This window comes from Chenopodium album, chromosome 14, assembly GCF_948465745.1.
Source record: "Chenopodium album chromosome 14, dcCheAlbu1.1, whole genome shotgun sequence".
In the NCBI taxonomy this organism is placed as follows: Eukaryota; Viridiplantae; Streptophyta; class Magnoliopsida; order Caryophyllales; family Amaranthaceae; genus Chenopodium; species Chenopodium album.
In genome coordinates this window covers 2,195,536-2,214,461 of record NC_137847.1, presented here as the reverse complement: position 1 = coordinate 2,214,461, position 18,926 = coordinate 2,195,536, and the positions used below count along the sequence as shown (strand labels likewise).

Here is an 18,926-nt window from a genome sequence, read left to right as displayed (position 1 = left end):
TAGAAGCAAAATCGGAAGATATATAGATGCCAACTTGCTTATCAAATGGCTACAAGAGAAGAGAATATTTTGCGGAAGAAATTGTGGAATGATTGCATTGAGTTTTCAATTAACAAGCTTAAAATTTGGAAAGTTCAACCTGCAAGAAAGAAGCTAGAGGCCAAATATCAAAAAGAAAAGGAAGCCATTGAAAGGGAAAAAGAGAGGCAGTGGAAGTTGATGCAAAAACAAAAAGAAAAAGATGAAAAAGAGAAGCAGCAATTGGAAATTGATCAACAACTTCAGAAAAATGAAGAGGAAGAGGAAGATTAGATTTTTTTTTTTTAAACAATTAATCATACATGTACATATTTTTTTTTTTTTTTTTTGTAGTTAGGCATTATTTTTCTTTTGTATAGATACTTATATATGTATATATTTTCTATTAAATCCGTTTTCTGTTAATCATACATCTATATACTAGTCATATATTAAACTACTTGTGTCAGAAATTAATATCAAATTTTAATTTTAAAAATTTTAAATATCAAACTTAAAATGAATAAAATGTTTGTCATAAATTAAATTACTCTTCTCATAAATTACTTTATTTATTTTAGCAATAAATTTCTTTTGGTTAAGAATAAAATTTTGTTGGTCAGGAATAAATTTGAGTCAGTCAGCAATAAACTTCATTTAGACAGGAATTAAGTTGAGTTACTCAGGAATAAACTTGAGTTAATCAGAATTTAGTTTTTTTAAATCAGGAATAGAGTTGAGTCTGTCAGGAATAATTTTGAGTTAATCAGGAAATAGATTTTTTAAATCAGGAATAGAGTTCAGTCTGTCAGAAAAAAACTTGGGTTAGTCAGGCATAAGATTTTTAAAGTCAGGAATGATATTGTGTTAGCCAGTAATACAATTAGTTTACTTAAGAATAATATTCTAGAAGTCAAGAATTAAGTCATGAATTAAATTTCGATTATCAGAAATTAAAATGTTCAGTAATAAAATTGAGTTATCACAAATTAAATCAGGCATGAAACTGTGTAAATCAGGATTAAAATTAGTTTAGTCAGGAATAAAATTAGATTTTTAAAGTCAGGGATAAACTTCAGTTACTCAGCAATAAGATTTTTAAAGTCAGTAATAAAGTAAGGTTAGTCAGGCATAACATTTATCTGATCAGAAAATAAAATAATTTTTTTCAGAAGTAAAATCAAACCTCAAAATGGCAAAATATAGTATTGTTTAGACAAGAATAAACTTGAATTAGTCAGGAATAAACTTAAGTTAATCAGGAATAAGATTTTTTTAATCAGGAATAGAGTCGAGTCAGTCAGGAATAAACTTGAATTAGTCAGGAATAAGACGTTTATAATCAGGAATAAAAATGAGTTAGTCTGTGATACAATTAGTTTATTTAAGAATAAGATTCTAGAAGTCAAGAATTAACTCAGGAATTAAAACTCGTTTATCAGAAATTAAAATGTAATAGTCAGTAATAAAATTGAGTTATCAAAAATTAAATCAGGCATGAATTGTGTAAATCAGGATTAAAATTAGTTTAATCAGGAGTAATCAAACCCCAAAATGGCAAAATATAGTATTGTTACAATTATCTTGAATAATAAAATAAAAAATTTGAAGATTGACTTTATGATAGGAGAAGGCAGCAATAGGGATGAATTAAATGAGTTGTGGATTAGGAGTTATTGTTCCAAACTCATTTGGATCTCTTGTTGCTGTTCTTCTTCTTTCAAAATGTCCTCTAATTCTTTTGTTCTTCTTTGGCCTTCCCTTTGTTTTTGGTCGTTTTGGATCTTTAACTGTATTTCTTCTTTCTTCTTCTTCATCAAGTTCACGAATTTTTTCTTCATTTGTTTGGAACACTTTCCTTACAGATTTGTACATTTGTTCCAAAGCATCATCACATATTTTTGATGCTTCTTCATTCCCTTGGCATACTGTCACAAGGTTGTAAAAATTCTTTGTTATTGATTGCCTCCAAGGAGTGGTTATTAATGAATAATCTGTGGTTGAATTTCCTAATTAAAAAAAAAAAAAAGATTACTACATTTTTGTTAGTAATAAGAATAATAATATTATAATATCAGAAATATAATTATTTATATTATGAAAATAAAAGTCAGCAACGAGCTATGTGATAATATTTTTATTTTCTGTTTCAGCCATAAATTTTCTGACAAAATTGATATTATTCCTGATAAATTTTAATTGTCAGTACAAATGTCAAATTATTGCAAAGTCTTACAAAACAGAATAAAGTAATTTATTGCCTCATTGAAAATTCATTATAATGTAGAAAAAGTCATTTATTGCATCATTAAAAAGTCATTCTAATTTGACTAAGTTAATAAATTTTTCTGTTAAATTACAGATTAATTATTACTGTTCATACATAACTCTTTTCTATTTAAAGGCTGTTCTAAATTAAGTTTTTTCTATTAAAAGAGTTATATTATAACAACCTCTATTGTGTTCTATAAAAGGTGCATTCTTGTAAAAATAACTTATATTTTTCTTCATCTAATCTATCATCAAAATAATGGCTGATTTCTACGCAAATAAGGAGAAGTGTACAATTATTGTTAAACCAATTGATCGCATTAGTATGGTAAATATATTACATTAACTTTTAAATTTATAAATTTGTCTTGTGTTTTTAGTAAAGATTAAATGATATTAAAATTGATTTTTTTTTCTTTCAGGGTCTTCCTGATGATTGGAAATTTTTTCTTCTGAAATTCAAGAACTTTGTTAGAGTCTTTGCTGGGAATAATGGCAGAGAAGATAGACATTGGGAAGTAAGAGTCTTAAGCATACCAGAAAATACAGGTTGTGGTGGTATGTTGATTGATCGTGAATGGGAAAACTTTGTAGCTGCAAACAACATAGTTGTTGGAGACAGACTTGATGTTTATCATGATCATTATAACATTTATATTAGAATTTTTAATGCTGATGGTACTGAAAGGCTTCCTAATGAAGGAGGAAGTGGTACCAATGTATAAGTTTTTAAATATTTATATCATTTTATGTGTAAAATAACGAATTTGATTTTATATCAGAAATAATAAAAAATGTATCAGTTATTATAATATTTTGTTCATGAATAATAATATTATAATATGTTGTTCAATGTTCATTATGTTCAGGAATTAGATTGTTTTTTTCATTTATTAGAGTTGTTTTGTCAGGAATTAAATTATGTTTGTCAGGTATTAAAATTTTTTGACTACATGGGAATTAGATTGTTTCAGGAATAAAAAATTTTCAATCAGAAATTAGTTATTATAAATTAGAGAGGATCAGGAATAAGGTATATTGTTTCAGTTTTAAGATTTCTTTGGTCAGGAATTAAAATATGTATGTCAGGTATTTTAAATTTTATTCAGGAATTAATCTGAATATATCAGGAATTAAATTGTATGTTTCAGGAATAAACTTGTTTCAATCAGTAATATTATTATCTTTTTCATGTATTATACATTAAGAAAATCTATGTCAACAAATTATTTATGACAGTAGTTAAAATGTTTATCTCAGGAATAAAGATATTTTTTTTATACTAAATAAACATGAAATAAATTTTAAAATAACAAAGTATGTACGTACCTAATTCACTGTCATCCCAAATGTTTGATTTAGCAAGCTTGGTCCAACGTTTCAGAATGTATCTCTCTGGTATAGCATGTATGCTGTACATTTGCATTATCTTGATAATGTGAAAGCACAGCAATCCAGTCTCTGTGAAGCACATACAAGAACACATAAACTCATTGTTTTGAGTGTAATATATGACTTGATAGGTGTGCATATAATCTTCATCAAGAGAAACATCAAAGAATTTGACATATTGCATTGAAGTGGCTTTTTCTCTTGCGTATGCTCCAAGACTTGTTTCAAATTCCAGCCTAAAATCCTTGTATATGTTTAGAGTATAAACTTCAGCTGCATGTTTTAATATCTTTGTTGTTGTTCTTGGTCTCTCAGTCGTACATCTGAAGTTGTCACTCCTTTCAGTGCTTCTCCATCTTTTCACAGTAGCCTCAAAAATATGAAAGAACTCCAAAAGCTTTGTGGTTTTGTTGGCCTTAAATGAAATTGCTCTGTTTGTTACTTCTACCCTTTGAGATGAAAGAATTCCAGCTGAGAAAATATCCTTGCTCAATGCTGTGCACCATTTATCTCGTAGACCATATAACCTATCAAACCATTCTTTTTTCTCTAGCCCATGTTTTTGAACCATCTTGTGCCAACAATCTTCAAAGTCAGATTCAGAATCACATCCACTTAAGCATTTGTGAAACATATTTTTGAATTCAGGATTTGTTTTTAGAGTACCAAAGTGTGAGACAAAATTCTTTTGCAAATGCCATAGACATAGCCTATGTCTTGAGTTTGGATAAACCTGCAACAAAATTAAAATTACTGTAGTCAGTAATATGACTATTATAATCAGAAATTAGAAACATTTAGTCAGAAATTACATAAATTATGTAAGATATTAGTATATTTTTCTCAGGCATAACAGAGTTAGAAATTAGCAATTTGATTATTTGTATAATCAAGAATTAAAACTATTTTGTCAGGAATTACATACTTTTCCTCAGGAATTAGATAACATAGGTAAAACAATGTAATAATAATAAAAAGGAATATATTTAAAAATTATCTTTTTTTTTTTAATATTTTTTCTTTGTCTATAAAAATATTATTTACTCATACATTTTGCATGTTTTTGTACTTTGGTATATTCTCTCTCCTACAACAAACTTTTTTTGCAATATTCCTCAAAAATGGAAAACAATTCTCAGTCTTCTACTTCATCAAACGATCCTCAATATTTGTCAAATATGCAAAACAATTCTCAGTCTTCTACCTCAACAAACGATCCAGAAGAAAATGCAATTGATAACTTTGAAAAAAAGTTAAATGAACTGTTGGATAGAAGAGATAGAATGAAGAATGGATTGATGAAGCTCTATGAAAAGGTTGAAAAGAATGAAATCGAAGAACTAAGCAAGAGAAAGAGAGCACAAGAGATATGGCAGGAAACCCAGAACAAAAAGCAGAAAGAAGAAGATCAACACAAGAAGGAAGAGAAAGAACAAAAAGAAGATCAAAAGAAAAAACAAGGTTAATATCTGAGGAAGAACATAAAGAAGATTAAGATTTTAGGGTTTTTTTCTTTATTTTTATTTTCTGTTAATTTATAGTCACAATCAATATCATTAAAATATATGGAAAATATGATATGCTATTTTGTTTATGTTTCTGTATTTCCTGTTTTTATTATCAAAAGATTTATTTAGTAATGGTTTAAAATGATGTGGTTTTGTTGGTTTTTATTCATAATTTTTTGATATGGAAAATATGATATGCTATTGATTATTTTTTTTAGTATTAATAATTTTTCGTCAGGAGTTATATTATTTTAGTCAAGAATTAAATATTTTTAATCAGGAATTATATTACATTAAATTATGAACATGAAATATATATTATTAGTCAAGAATTAAACAGATATTTATCAGGAATTATATAATTTCTGTCAAGTATTGATCTGTTTTTATCAGTTATTAAGTTATTCTAATCCAGGAACAATATATTATGAAGAATAAAATTCTTACCTCTGGTATGGCGTTACTCATTGCAAGATCCTGATCAGTGAAGATTGATTTTGGTTCGATTCCACACATCGACTTTTTGAAAATTTTAAGAAGCCAAATAAATGTGTCAGTCTTTTCGTCACTTATGAATGCACATCCAAACATTGTTGTTCTCCAGTGACAGTTTATACCAACAAATGGTGCACATATCAACCCATATTTGTTTGTTCTGTATGTTGTATCAAAGATTAAAACATCACCATAGGCTTTGAAATCTTCAAGCATTTGAGAATCTCGCCAAAAATAGCTCACGACATTGTTTTCTTCTCCAAATTTCAGTCTATAAAAGAATGAAGGATCATTATCTGCTCTCTCTTGAAGGGTATCCAATACATTCTGCATGTCTCCACCTTCAACCATACTCATTTTCACCCTTGATACATAGTTTAGGTGATCTCTCTTAGTATGACCTACACATTCTTCTCCTCCAGCTTCATTGGTGATATAATTGTAAGCATCCATTGGTTTGATACCACTTTCAACCATGCTTTCAATTAGTTCACCCATTGGTGCTGATATTTGCCTTTCTAATCTTAGATGATTACGTTGAACTGCTATAACCAATTCATGATTATGTTCCAACTCATGTGTAACAGCTTCGAAATTTCCTTCTTTGGTTTTCTTGAAACGAATATGAGCTTTGCAACCAGTTCTTGTCTCATTTACCTCCCTATCTTTTCTCTTTTTTTCATCAGTTTTACCCAATATGGGTATTTCCGCTGAATTTTGTTCAGCTGCCATCTTCATTTTACCCTTTGTATGCCCTTCTTTAGAACACCTAAAATAAAACTCATACAATTGATCATTATTATCTCTTCTCTTTGTTGATTTTCTGACACTGAAACCAACAGTCCTTGAATGAGCTTTGTATAAAACAAATCCCTCATTGTAGTCTGATACAGTATAACCTGCTAGACATTTACTTATGTTTTCATCCTTCTCATATTTGTAATAATCTGCAAGAAAAGTATATATGAAACATATCATAATTTATTTTTGTCAGGAAATAAAATATTATACACAGTAAATAAATGTTCTTTAAATTTATGATAATCATAATTTATTTTCTCAGTCAGGATTATGTTTACATTTAATCAGGAAATAGATAATATAAGTCAGAAATAATAATATTTGTATCTGATTATAATATGTTGTTGATTATTTTTTCAGGAATTAGATTATTTATGTCACTTATTAGTTTTGTTTTGTCAGGAATTAAATTTTGTATGTCAGGTATTAAAATATTATGATATCAGAAATTAGATTATATATCAGGAATAAAATTGTTTCAATCAGAAATAAGATTACGTTTGTCAGCTTTAAGATTTCTTTGGTCAGGAAATAAAATATGTACGTCAGGAATTAATTTGAATATATCAGAAATTAAATTGTATGCTTCAGGAATAAACTTGTTTCAATCAGGAATAATATTAATTTAATTTCAGTAACAAAAAATAGTCAAAATATCAAAATAATGTTCGAATCAGAAATTAGATTATAATATTCAGGAATAAAGTTATATTAGTCAGGAAAATAGATAATAATTACTGAGGACATAAAAATAGATAATAAAGTTATATTGGTCAGGAAATTAATAACTCATGACCTTCCCTCTTCTCTTTTCAAAAAACACGTAAAATCATTTACCAGACATAAAATTAATTGAATAAAAATGAAATGAATTTACTAGAAAAGAGGTTAATTATAAATGAAAAGACATAATTGAAAAGGTATGACTCTCCCTCTTCCAAAACACTGCATCTATTCACGTACATTCTTAACATTATATATAAGTAACCATATTGTTAACAAACTGTATTCAGAAAAACAAAAACAAAAATCCGTATAAACTGCTTCAGTTAGAAATTTTAATTAATCCCATAAGAATTTAAGTACTGCTATTACAAAAGGTATATTTTTTTTTCGTATTATGATTATACCTTTGTTACTGTTGTTTTATTGAGTTTTGTTATGATTTATGTTTTCATTTTGTTTTGTTTAGATGGCTAATCAAATCCCACACCCAATTTACGCCTTAGAAGATGCACATCCAGCAATGGCTGTTGAAGAAATACTTTGCATGCATATTTTCCCTAGGTGCACATTCAAAGCCCAGGCAATGATTAACTGTACATGTAGATATTATAATGAATTATGGTATTATAAATATTGGATTCCAGAAACAGTAAGAAGAAATCATAATTCAAATGAATGGTGGGTTGCATATGACATTATGAGGCATAAGGGTTATGGGTTTCATAATGGCATGGTGCAAGACTGGGCTGAATTTCTGAATGGATTACGTTTTGTTTTTGGTGAAGAAGAAGCCAGCAAATTAAAGAGAAAAAGAGAAGAGGCAAATCATCCATGCAGAGAGGCAAAAAGAATTAAAATTGAGGAAGATTATCTTTGTAGTTTATTTTCAATGTTTTGTACTTTATCATAATTAAATAACATTTCAGTAATATATAATTTGGAAATTTAGTTTATGTATTTTATTTTTTGAAATTTAGTTTATGTATTTTATTTTTGGAAATTTGGTTGATGTTATTTTATTTTTGGAAATTTGGTTGATGTTATTTTCTTTTTTGTTTTAGTTGATGATATCAGTAGCTTATACTCAGGAATTAGCATATCTTAAACAGGAATTAAATTCAGAAATAAAATTAACTCAGACAGGTTTAAGATAAAATTAGTCAGGAAATAGATAATAATAGTCAGTAATTAAATGTTTGAAAATTTATTATACCAAGGAATTACATTATGTTAGTCAGGAATTAAACAGTTCTTGTCAGGAATTACATGATGTTAGTCAGGAATTAGATATGTATAGTCAGTTTAAAAATAATAATATTTTGATACATTATAACTCGTCAGGTTTAATATAATATTAGTCAGAAAATAGATAATAATATTCAGGAATAATAATATCTATATTTAAATAGAGTAATTACATCATGTTAGTCAGGAATTAGATAGTTCTTGTCAGAAAAAAGATATGTATGGTCAGTTTAAAAATAATAATATTCAGGAATAATAATATCTATATTTAAATAGAGTAATTACATCATGTTAGTCAGGAATTAGATAGTTCTTGTCAGAAAAAAGATATGTATGGTCAGTTTAAAAATAATAATATTTTGATACATTACAACTCGTCAGGTTTAATATAATATTAATCAGAAAAAAGATAATAATATTCAGGAATAATAATATGAATATTTAAATAGAGTAATTTAATGTTTTAAGATTTATAACATTAGTCAGAAATTAGCATATATTAGTCAGGAATTAGATAATTATTGTCAGAAAACAGATATGGATAGTCAGTTTTAGGATAATAATATTCTCATGTATTATAAATTAGTTAGGTTTAAGATAATATTAGTCAGAAAATAGAATTATCTGTATACCTATTATACTTGCAATATCTTCATCTCTTTCTGCATCATCTCTTTCTTCATTTATATTTTCTTCTAGAATAACATTATCTGCTGCATTCATCATTAGTGTTAGTATATTTGAATTTCAATCTGAAATTATCAAAGGCATGCAAATCATAAGTTGAAATTGAATTCGATCGAATACTATAGTAAACTGAGTATCTGAAAATAAATTAGGCTTGATTTCAAATTATAAGTTGAAATTAACTACGATCTGAAATTCGATTGGCATTAATTGCTAATAATAAGTAGAAATTAACTCCAATTTAAATATGATCTGATATTAAATTGAAATTTAATACGATCTGAAATTCAATTTGGCTTGCATGCGAATTATAAGTCGAAATTCATATTTCAAAATCGGTATAATACAATCTGAAATCATGCGAATTATAAATCGAAATCAATATTACATGAAATTTGAAATTACATGTAAAGAAAATTATGAATTAGATTGTACCTTTTTCAGCAGTAATTGAGCTGCAAATTGATTCTATAGGTGAATCAGAATCTCCTTCAATCATCATCCTATTGTTTGATTTCTCCATGTTTTTCTGGAATTTGCAGATTTGAATTATATGAATTTTGCAGATTTGAATTTTATGAAATTTTGGGAAAATGAAGTGGTTGAATTTCAGTGAATGACGGCGCTCGAAATTTTATGAAAATGATTAAAATGATGAAAACGACAAAATTAAGACAATTTATAAAATGGCGCGCGGGCTTTGGTCGGGTTGGTCAGGCCCGCGCCTTTTTAATTAATGAGCCCGGACTCACGTGAGTCCGGTCTCACGCAAAACGTTCTCTACAATGAATATGAATATGCATGATCACTATATGCAATTTTATATGTCTTATCTAATCCTTATATCTGAACTTATTTATTTTTGGAATAAAGTGATTGGAACATGTCTTTTGATTATGTTCGTATTTTCATCCATCAATATGGCCCATTAAATTTTTCTTCAACCTTAATATATGAATATGACTCACATTAGACAAGGGTTGCTCTCAATTTCAATTTTCAAGTCGACGAATTTTAATTTTCTGCTATCGATCGATGACTAATTCCACTTCATATTAATTCATACATGATATCAATTAATTTGTCTAGCTACTTGTCATGTTGCAAGGAAAATTCAACAAGTCACTACACATGCATCTTATAATAAATAGGGTTCCAAAGCCCTCAAATTAAAGAAAAGCAACATTATATTATTCTTCTTTCGCATTTTTGTTTTTTTTTTTTCCCTACATTAAGTATACAACTAGCGTGCTTTTACTTTTGTGACCAAATACAATATGAAACTTTCTATTTTCTTTGTCTTTTCTCTCCTAGTTTCTCTTTCTTCGGCGAATATTGCTTTTGATTACTGTGTAGGAGATTTGAGCCTACCTAGTAGACCAGCAGGGTACTCTTATAAAGATCCTGCTAAAGTCATCGTAGATGATTTTGTTTTGGAAAATTTGTCTAAAAGGTACTTATATGTTCACTTTTTTGTGGAGAAAAACTTTATATGTTTAAAGTGGTGAAAAAGGTTCTTATAAGTCACTTTTGTTGTGAGGATGGACTTTAATGTCGGAATATGACCATTGACTTTACTTTTTCGGTGTTGACCATTACGCACGTGACACGTGATCGTGAAGACACTAAATAAGATTTTTGGTGGCACTAATTAAGCCATTAAATATTTGTACTGTTTTTAAGCCATGTTTGAACTATTACAACTATATTTTCTAATTACATGCATATATGCATGCATAGTATGTACTCGTATTAATTAAGTTTGCATAAGGAGAATAAACTGAGGTCGTGTTATTTATTTCGGTCTTTCGAATATTTCAAGACAAAAAATGTATGAAATATTTATTTGAGAAAATTACTTTGTCATGGCTAATCAATCATCTACTCCCTTCGTATTTTTCAATTTAAACACTTTGGACTTTGTAGTAATAATGCTCATATACTACTGTACTCTCAACAATGTTGGTTGATGATTGATTTATAGTTTATATATAATTATTTAAGGAATAAAACAGTGAAGCATGTGAGATATTGTTATGTTTTCTTCTATATCTTCCAAAATTCAACATTTACTTATTCATTACTCCGTATTAAAGATATGTATGTTGCATTATTTAATGGTAAAAGTTAAAATTTCACTATTGCCAAGGGAGAAAATCAAATTATGTACTCCGTAAATTAAAAGAATTTTCACCTTATAGTAACAAAAATATGTGATAAGTTTTAATCAATAAAAATTAATTTTTAATTAAAAGAATTAATGTTTTAATTAGTTAACATCAATTACAATCACACTTAACTAGTAAAAGAATTTTAATTTAGCAGAAATTTGCGATATTGACATCAATAATTTTTGAGGGTTTTCATTTATAAGACTATTCAATGGCTAGATAAAAAATGTGGCCATTGTAACTAATTTCAATCTCAACCGTTTAAATATTAATAATTAATCTTATCCATTCAATATTTGACTTCTAAAATATGAATGTTTTAAAAACTAATTTATTTTGAAAAGAAAAAAAAAAACTGAAAAAAACTACTTGTCAGTTGTCACTGCCATGGATGATCTTCTAAGTATTTAACCTTCATCCTAATCTCCATTAAATAACTATAGAGGAACAATTAAAACATGGATATGATTGAAGTATATATAACAAACAATCAATGGAAAACTACCAACTAATCTTCAAAAAGAAATATGATTTTATACATTGGATAATTTAATACGAAGTACGTGGATTGGATAGGATCAAATTCATTCTTGCACTAATTTGATTTCTTTTTATGTGATTCTCTCTCCTCTCTGCACCCCACTCTTCTATCAAATTCTCCCCATAAATCTTATGAATTAAGTTTCTGATGCTCATTTTCGGCAGCAACAATAAATGCAAATTCGTTGGAATCCTTAGCATCGGAAAGTTATTAAATTGCAATATCTTTCTTTTGGTTGACAATGATGCATAATTTTTCTAGTGGATTGTGGTTATTCATACTTTGCAGATTATTATCAATGGAAGATTGGAAGTTATCGTAGTAGTTTAGTTTAAATAGTGATATACTCAAACAATATTGGCTAAATTGGTATGAGTAAGATTAAATTACTTTCATACACCTTGAATTCGGGTACATTTAAAGGTATGCACCTTAAATTAGTACATTAGTATTTATATTAGATACGGAGTACAAAATTATGGAGTTGGTCAGACTATTAGGTACCATCATATAGGAAGTATAAATTAATTAGTATTTTTCCTTTGGATATAGTCAGGCACTCATACACATTGCATACTAGTAGGATGAAATTTTGGGCTAAATTGTCAATTCTACCATGTAATGATGTAGATTACCCAATAACAACAAATAGAGGCCTTGTGTTGGTCATTATTTAGATGTAAAGTATATATTTATCATCTCATCAGCTTTATTTATGTGATACTACGAGTATTATTTTTGATGTTTCTAACGAAGGGTCTGTTCACATTTACTGAACAGAACTGATTGGAGCTGAACTGAACTGAAGTGAGTTAAAATGAATATTTTATGAGAGAGGGAAATTAAGAGCTAAATTGAACTGATTGGAATTGAATTGAACTGATCAGAGCTAAACTGAACTGAACTGAATTGAAGTAAATGTGAACAGACCCGAAATAATATAAATTTTTGACAAGTCTATATTACGGAGTAATATATAAATTACAGTAAAAAAAAATATCAAGGTGGTTTCCAATTTTTGTACTATTATATGGACGACGTTATAATACTATTTGAATTACCTTTTCATTCCTTGCTCCATATGCTTTAGTTGTCCCAATAGTGGATCATTAATGAATTTTGTCTTGTTGCACCCAAATAGTCCCTTTTCATTTTCTTGATTTTCTCTGATAGTCTGATGTGCTGCTCTCGTGGAACATTTGTCTGATGAACACAACCAAGGGAGGTTTTCCACTTACATTTTACAAATCAGTCAAGGCTACATGTAAGACAAAAAAAAATATTTACTCGTATAAACTAAGCTAATCTGATTATTAGACAAAATAATTAATATGATTAAATTTTATTACAACTATCACAACTACTATGAACATAATCACAAAAGATTAAAAGAGTCCGGAAGAGCATCAACGTTAGTGTATTATTTTATACCACGGTGTAAATATTCATTCAAAATATGATAATTTTTACTACAATGGTAGTGTAAAAGTATACCAAAGAATGGTATATACCATCCCATGGTAAACATTTGCTTTGGTCCCCGTGCAACATAAACCAACCAGGTCACGCCATGTGGCCTGATTATCATGTATCTTTTTTAAGTGTACATAAACTTAAGTAATACATGTAATTGGGAACAGATGATTACAAGTCCAAACTTGCAAACTCCATTAATTGAGTACATATACGTACATAAAACATCACACTTTCTGGCGGCTTAGAAAGGACCTGCTTTCCAGGCGCTGGTCCAAAGACTGATAACTAACTTTGAGTGCCTACAATGACTATGACAAATGAGGATTAGACTAACCAGAATTGAATGATGTGCTTAGTTTCTAGTTATAAATTATTCGAATGTGCTCACTAATTTAAAATTCACCATTCTATATGTTAAGCTAAATTCGCAAAGCCCCTAATTAAATTAAACCATGATCGATCAAATCAATTATTAAAGCTAGGTTCTCTTCGTTTTTTTCAAGGTATTTTGATCTGAAATATTTTCACTTTTGTTTATACTATTCTGGCTCAAGGTGTTCTCTTTACACATGTGGGTAATGGAGCTCATTGAAGTCGTGCACGTAAACTATATGTTAAAAACAATATTATTGATACATAAACATCAACTAGTATTATAATAATAAATTTTACAAAAATGTTAGGAATTGATGGGTGTGTAAAGGGTTGCTCAGTTGCTATCTCAGTTATCTGATTAATTGATTACCACTTAACGGTTATAAACTTATAAGTGATATCATTAATTACATCGAATTGAAAAGTCAACCCTTTAAGTTATAGCACACGTTTGTAGAAAAGTCAACAAATTAGTAATTAAATTACAACCAACCCATATCTTATCTTATATGCATGGAGTATTAGAGTATATATAAATAGGCTTAAAAACCCCCCAAAATGAAATGTCTAAATAAACGAATAATATTAAAACACCCTTGTTAGCATTTTCCACAAAATTACATACAACCAATTAAAGTCATTTCCAAAGATGAATTTACGTATTTTTCCTGTTCTTTCCCTCCTAATATCTCTCTCTTATGCTAATATTATTCAATCCGACTATTGTGTTGGAGACTTGAGCCTACCAAGTAGTCCGACAGGATATTCTTGTAAGAATCCTGCAAAAGTCACAGCCGATGATTTTGTTTATTCAGGTTTGAGAGTGGCTGGTAACAGCGCAAACCCTTTCAAATTTTTGCAAGTACGGCATTTGCCCCTCAGTTCCCGGGTTTGAATGGTATGGGTATTTCCATCACACGAGCAGACTTGGAGGTAGGTGGGGTTATACCAATCCTCACACATCGAGTGTCTGAGCTTATCATCGTTGTAGAAGGAACTATTATTGCAGGGTTTATCGACACAAATAACACTGCATACTATAAAACTTTAACCAAGGGAGACGTAATGATCTTCCCACCAACACTACTACACTTCCAAGTTAATGTTGGATCAACGCCGGTTCTTGCGTATGCAAGTTTCGCAAGTGAAAATCCTGGTATTCAAATTGTTGACACTGCTTTGTTTCGAAGCAGTCTACCCTCAGAATTGATTGAGAAGGTTACTTTGCTAGATGATGCACAAATCATGAAGCTCAAGAAAATGTTTGGTGGCACTAATTGATATATTATTCTTAGAGACCAATTCTCTTAAGTTTTATTTGTACTTATTTTATATACATATATAGAAAAAAAGATTGATCAAACATTTAGTTCAGGTCACTTTCCATATACTAGTATATGTGTAATTTTGTTATAAGGTTTGGAATATACTCTTCCAATTCAGTTTTTGGTTTTGCTTTCTGAAGATTAAGTTTAGCTCCGTTTGACCGTTTCTAAGCTATTTTTACTAGGGTAATTCCCAGTTTCTTTTCTTGAGAAACAAGGAGCGTTTCTCATGAGGGTAATTTGGTCCGTTTTTGCTGGGATATGAGGGTATAACTGACATTTTAGTATGACTACATATTTTCATTGATAAAGCCGTTAAATCTCAATTTTGACGGAATGTTCAGTGTTTTAACTTGTAATTTTTACCCCCTTGAGAGTTACCTCCTCCATCTCTGTTCATAAAACTTGGACAACCCAAAGCGTTGCTGTTTGCGGCGGTGATCAGACTTCGTATGTAGGAGCTTCAATGGAGGAGGAAAAGCTCACAAGCGCCTAACACCTATCCATAAGGGGTTAAACATACCCTTAATTTCAATATTTTCTTTAGGGTTTTTCGTTAAATTCCGGCGGCGAAGCCGCCATTCAATGGAAGAATTCGAGCTTTGGCGGCGAAGCTTCAATGGAGGACGATCACCCTTACCCTTTGGGTTGACCATGCCATAAATTTTACCCTTTGTTATAGGGTTTTTAATTTGATTTTGGCGGCGAGCCGCCTATGCCGCCGATGATGGTGGTTGTGGTTGATGGAGACGATTTGACGAAAGAGGAAGATGGTGTTGGTGTTTGTTGTCGATGGAGGTGAAAGACAAAAGAGGAAGGTGATGGTGTTGTCGGTGGAGGTGAAAGACAATTTTCAGATCTGGAATTGTTGGTTTGCTCCGATTTGAAAATCGGTGAATATGAATGATAATTTTTTTTTTTTTTTTTTGGTAAATTGAATGATAATATTTCCACGGTGGGGGTAAATATAACTTTGACAAATGTTGAACAAACGACGTTAATTTCACCGTCTACAATGATCCACCTCACCAGATTAGTGGAACCCACAACCAGCAAATATTCAGATTATAATACTATTTGTTTACAATTCCCAAAGCATTTTTATTACATAATTGCCACTAGAGAAACTCTTCTTGTTTCTCAAGAAGAGCAACTGGGGTGCCCCCTTTTTATATGAATCATATTGATTATGGAGACCGATTTTCAGATTTTGTTAATAGAAAATGAGATATCATTGCCATATTGATTATGTTGACTGATTTTCGTGATAGAGAATGAGATAGCTAGGATTCTCTTCCGTCACTAGATCACCCTAGAATCATTAGGAATTTTTTTGGTGTGTTTGCAATTTTCTTAAGCTGAAGCCTTCCTTCTTTGAGGGTAGTAGGAATTTTTTTTTTCTTTTTTGGTTTTTTCTTTGCATAATCTTGAGTAGAATTTGTTATATACATCCAACTAATCCAAGGTTAATTTTACTCTTCATTTAATGATTAAATAAAAAACAATCATCAAAATGAAAACAAAATACTTATGAGTGTATAGTATACCCAGGTGTGCCCTACTTTGTCTTAGGATTTTTTTTTTCTTCGCGAACTGTGACTTGCAAGTTGTAATGTAATATATATGGCTGCTATATTATGCTAATATGGGCAACAATAGCTTAGTTCAGACTTCAGAAATTCAGAGGTATATATAATCGGCTTAATAGAGAAATTATATTAAATGATGCCTTTTGTTTTTGCAACTCATTTGACTTCTCATCATAATCTAATACAGAGTACTTCGTATTTTTCATACTTTGTACTATATGTTTTATGTACTAGCTTTATGATTTGTGCGATCAATTTGTATTATATGGATCATATTAAATTATATGAGTAATAACGTATTACGAGTTAAAATGGAGAGTAATGGGTACAACATAAGCTTGCACAATTCTCACGGGAAACATATTTGTTGTAAAGGTGATCAACTATGACTGAAAACCTGTGAATCAATTTCGATCTGAAAAAGGGCGGATTTGGCAAATTCAATAACATTTATTTAGTTAAAAATCCAAACTCGGCTTAAAAAAAGCTCAAATTTGGATATGAGATATGAATGCTTGACTCGACTGACCCAAATTTTTTTATCACCCGGGGTCAAGGTGGGGTGTCGCCGGCGCCACGTGCTCAGTTTCAGGAGTAGTACGGCGTCGACAACGGGGGTGGTCGGGGTGGGGAGTAGGGTGGAGGGTGTGGGGGCAAGGTGTTCATTAGTTGTTAATTATAAATATATGGTCATGTTAGAGAAACTTATCAAAAGTTACGCTATTTGGATGAATTTGTAAAAGAAATTGTTACCATTGAGAATGTGCAATTTTACATAGCTATCAATGAGAATTCCTCTAAAAAAAATTTAAATACTGAAGTTTTATATATGGAGTATAAATGTTTGATTTATTTCACATTTAAATGGTTTCTTTCCTTTTTATAAATATATATTTATTATTTAACTTTAAATAAGTGAAAATAAAGTGGGTGAAAAAATGAAAACATGGCTTTTGCTGTAAGTAAGTACGTGAAAATGAAGTGAATAATGTACTATACGTAATTGTTGCAAAATTCTCATGCATGCACGCCATGCAAGACTTTGACGTCCTCGGCTCTAATAGTAGACTTATTATTTTCCTTGATAAAATTTCCAAACCATAATTTTTAATTTTTATTGCTTTGAAAATTATTTAATGAATTATGATTACAAAATCAACTGGATGCTTCTACAAACCACTATATAACCTATTAATTATTGTTAGAAGCTAACATAATTTTCACCGTCATACTAATTATGATCTCTTTCTACTTTTTTTTTTTTTTTTTTTGGAAGCACTTCCTACTCTTCTTAATGCCCCTTGAAACTAAAGCTTATATAAAACCTCTAATAATCAATCCACACTATTAAAACAAACCTAATTTAATGAAATAACAAGAATATATCATTAAAATAAAGCCTAAATGTATAAACCTTATAACCCAACAACAAATCAGGCTACCGAGTATGACAAGAAAATAAATTATGCAAATGTGAACCAATGATAAACTAAGCTAATCCGATTATTCGACCAGCTAATTAATAACCTATTTTATTACAAAATCAAGGATAATTCTACTGTGTCATTTCTCAAAAAAAGGCACAATCACATGCTAACGTGGCATGTTATGATTGGTCAAATTTTCCTTTATTTTTAAAAGGTTAAAATGTACTATAATGTATGTATAACTGTAAATACATGTATTTTTAAAAAATACATAATTATTGTATATGAAAATCTATTTTAATTTTTTTTAAAAATATTTTTGAAAATTAAAATTTAAAAAATCAAAAATTCATCATGATTTAGCACCTTACGAATTAAAAACATGAAGTTTCTGAAAGAATTTTTTCTAAATTTCATAAGTCAAACTCGAACTCCTCCAAAGCACAGATTCTAAATTAACAGCAAGTATACTGTATCCCCATTCAAACAATCCCCAAATTATTGCAGCCAATTTTTCTAAATTACACCTTTGCAATTTCCGGCCATCCACCACAAACCCCACACAGCAGCCAATTTTGCAGCCGACAACAACCTTGACTTTTGCACCACCACAGCAGCCCCAATTGACCGCTCCCTCTTCACCCGCAAACTCCGGCAGCCAGCCAACAATTGCAGCCCGAAATCCCAAATCGACAAATTTTAATTTGTGATGAACAATTTTAATTTTATGATTTTTAATTATAAGTATAATTTAGCAAATTAATTAATATTATAAAAATAGATTTTCATAATTTATAATTATGTATTTCTAAAAAAAATACATGTATTAAAATGAACCCATAATATATACAATTTTAATACATTATGGACATTAAAAAT

At 29.4% G+C, this 18,926-nt stretch overlaps 1 protein-coding gene and 1 pseudogene across 1 annotated transcript; one reads left to right on the top strand and one right to left on the bottom strand.

Moving 5' to 3' along the window:
* Window positions 1-1,012: 1,012 nt before the first annotated feature.
* Window positions 1,013-9,182, bottom strand: LOC145579707 (protein FAR1-RELATED SEQUENCE 5-like). Its single transcript, XM_081636943.1, has 5 exons — window positions 9,089-9,182; window positions 5,637-6,631; window positions 3,619-4,414; window positions 1,726-2,027; window positions 1,013-1,024 (listed from the first exon to the last, which is right to left on the bottom strand). The coding sequence occupies exons 1-5, from the start codon at window positions 9,180-9,182 to the stop codon at window positions 1,013-1,015; spliced, it is 2,199 nt and encodes a 732-aa protein (XP_081493069.1).
* A 1,238-nt stretch (window positions 9,183-10,420) lies between these two features.
* Window positions 10,421-15,000, top strand: LOC145578524 (auxin-binding protein ABP19a-like; annotated as a pseudogene).
* The last annotated feature ends 3,926 nt before the right edge of the window (window positions 15,001-18,926 follow it).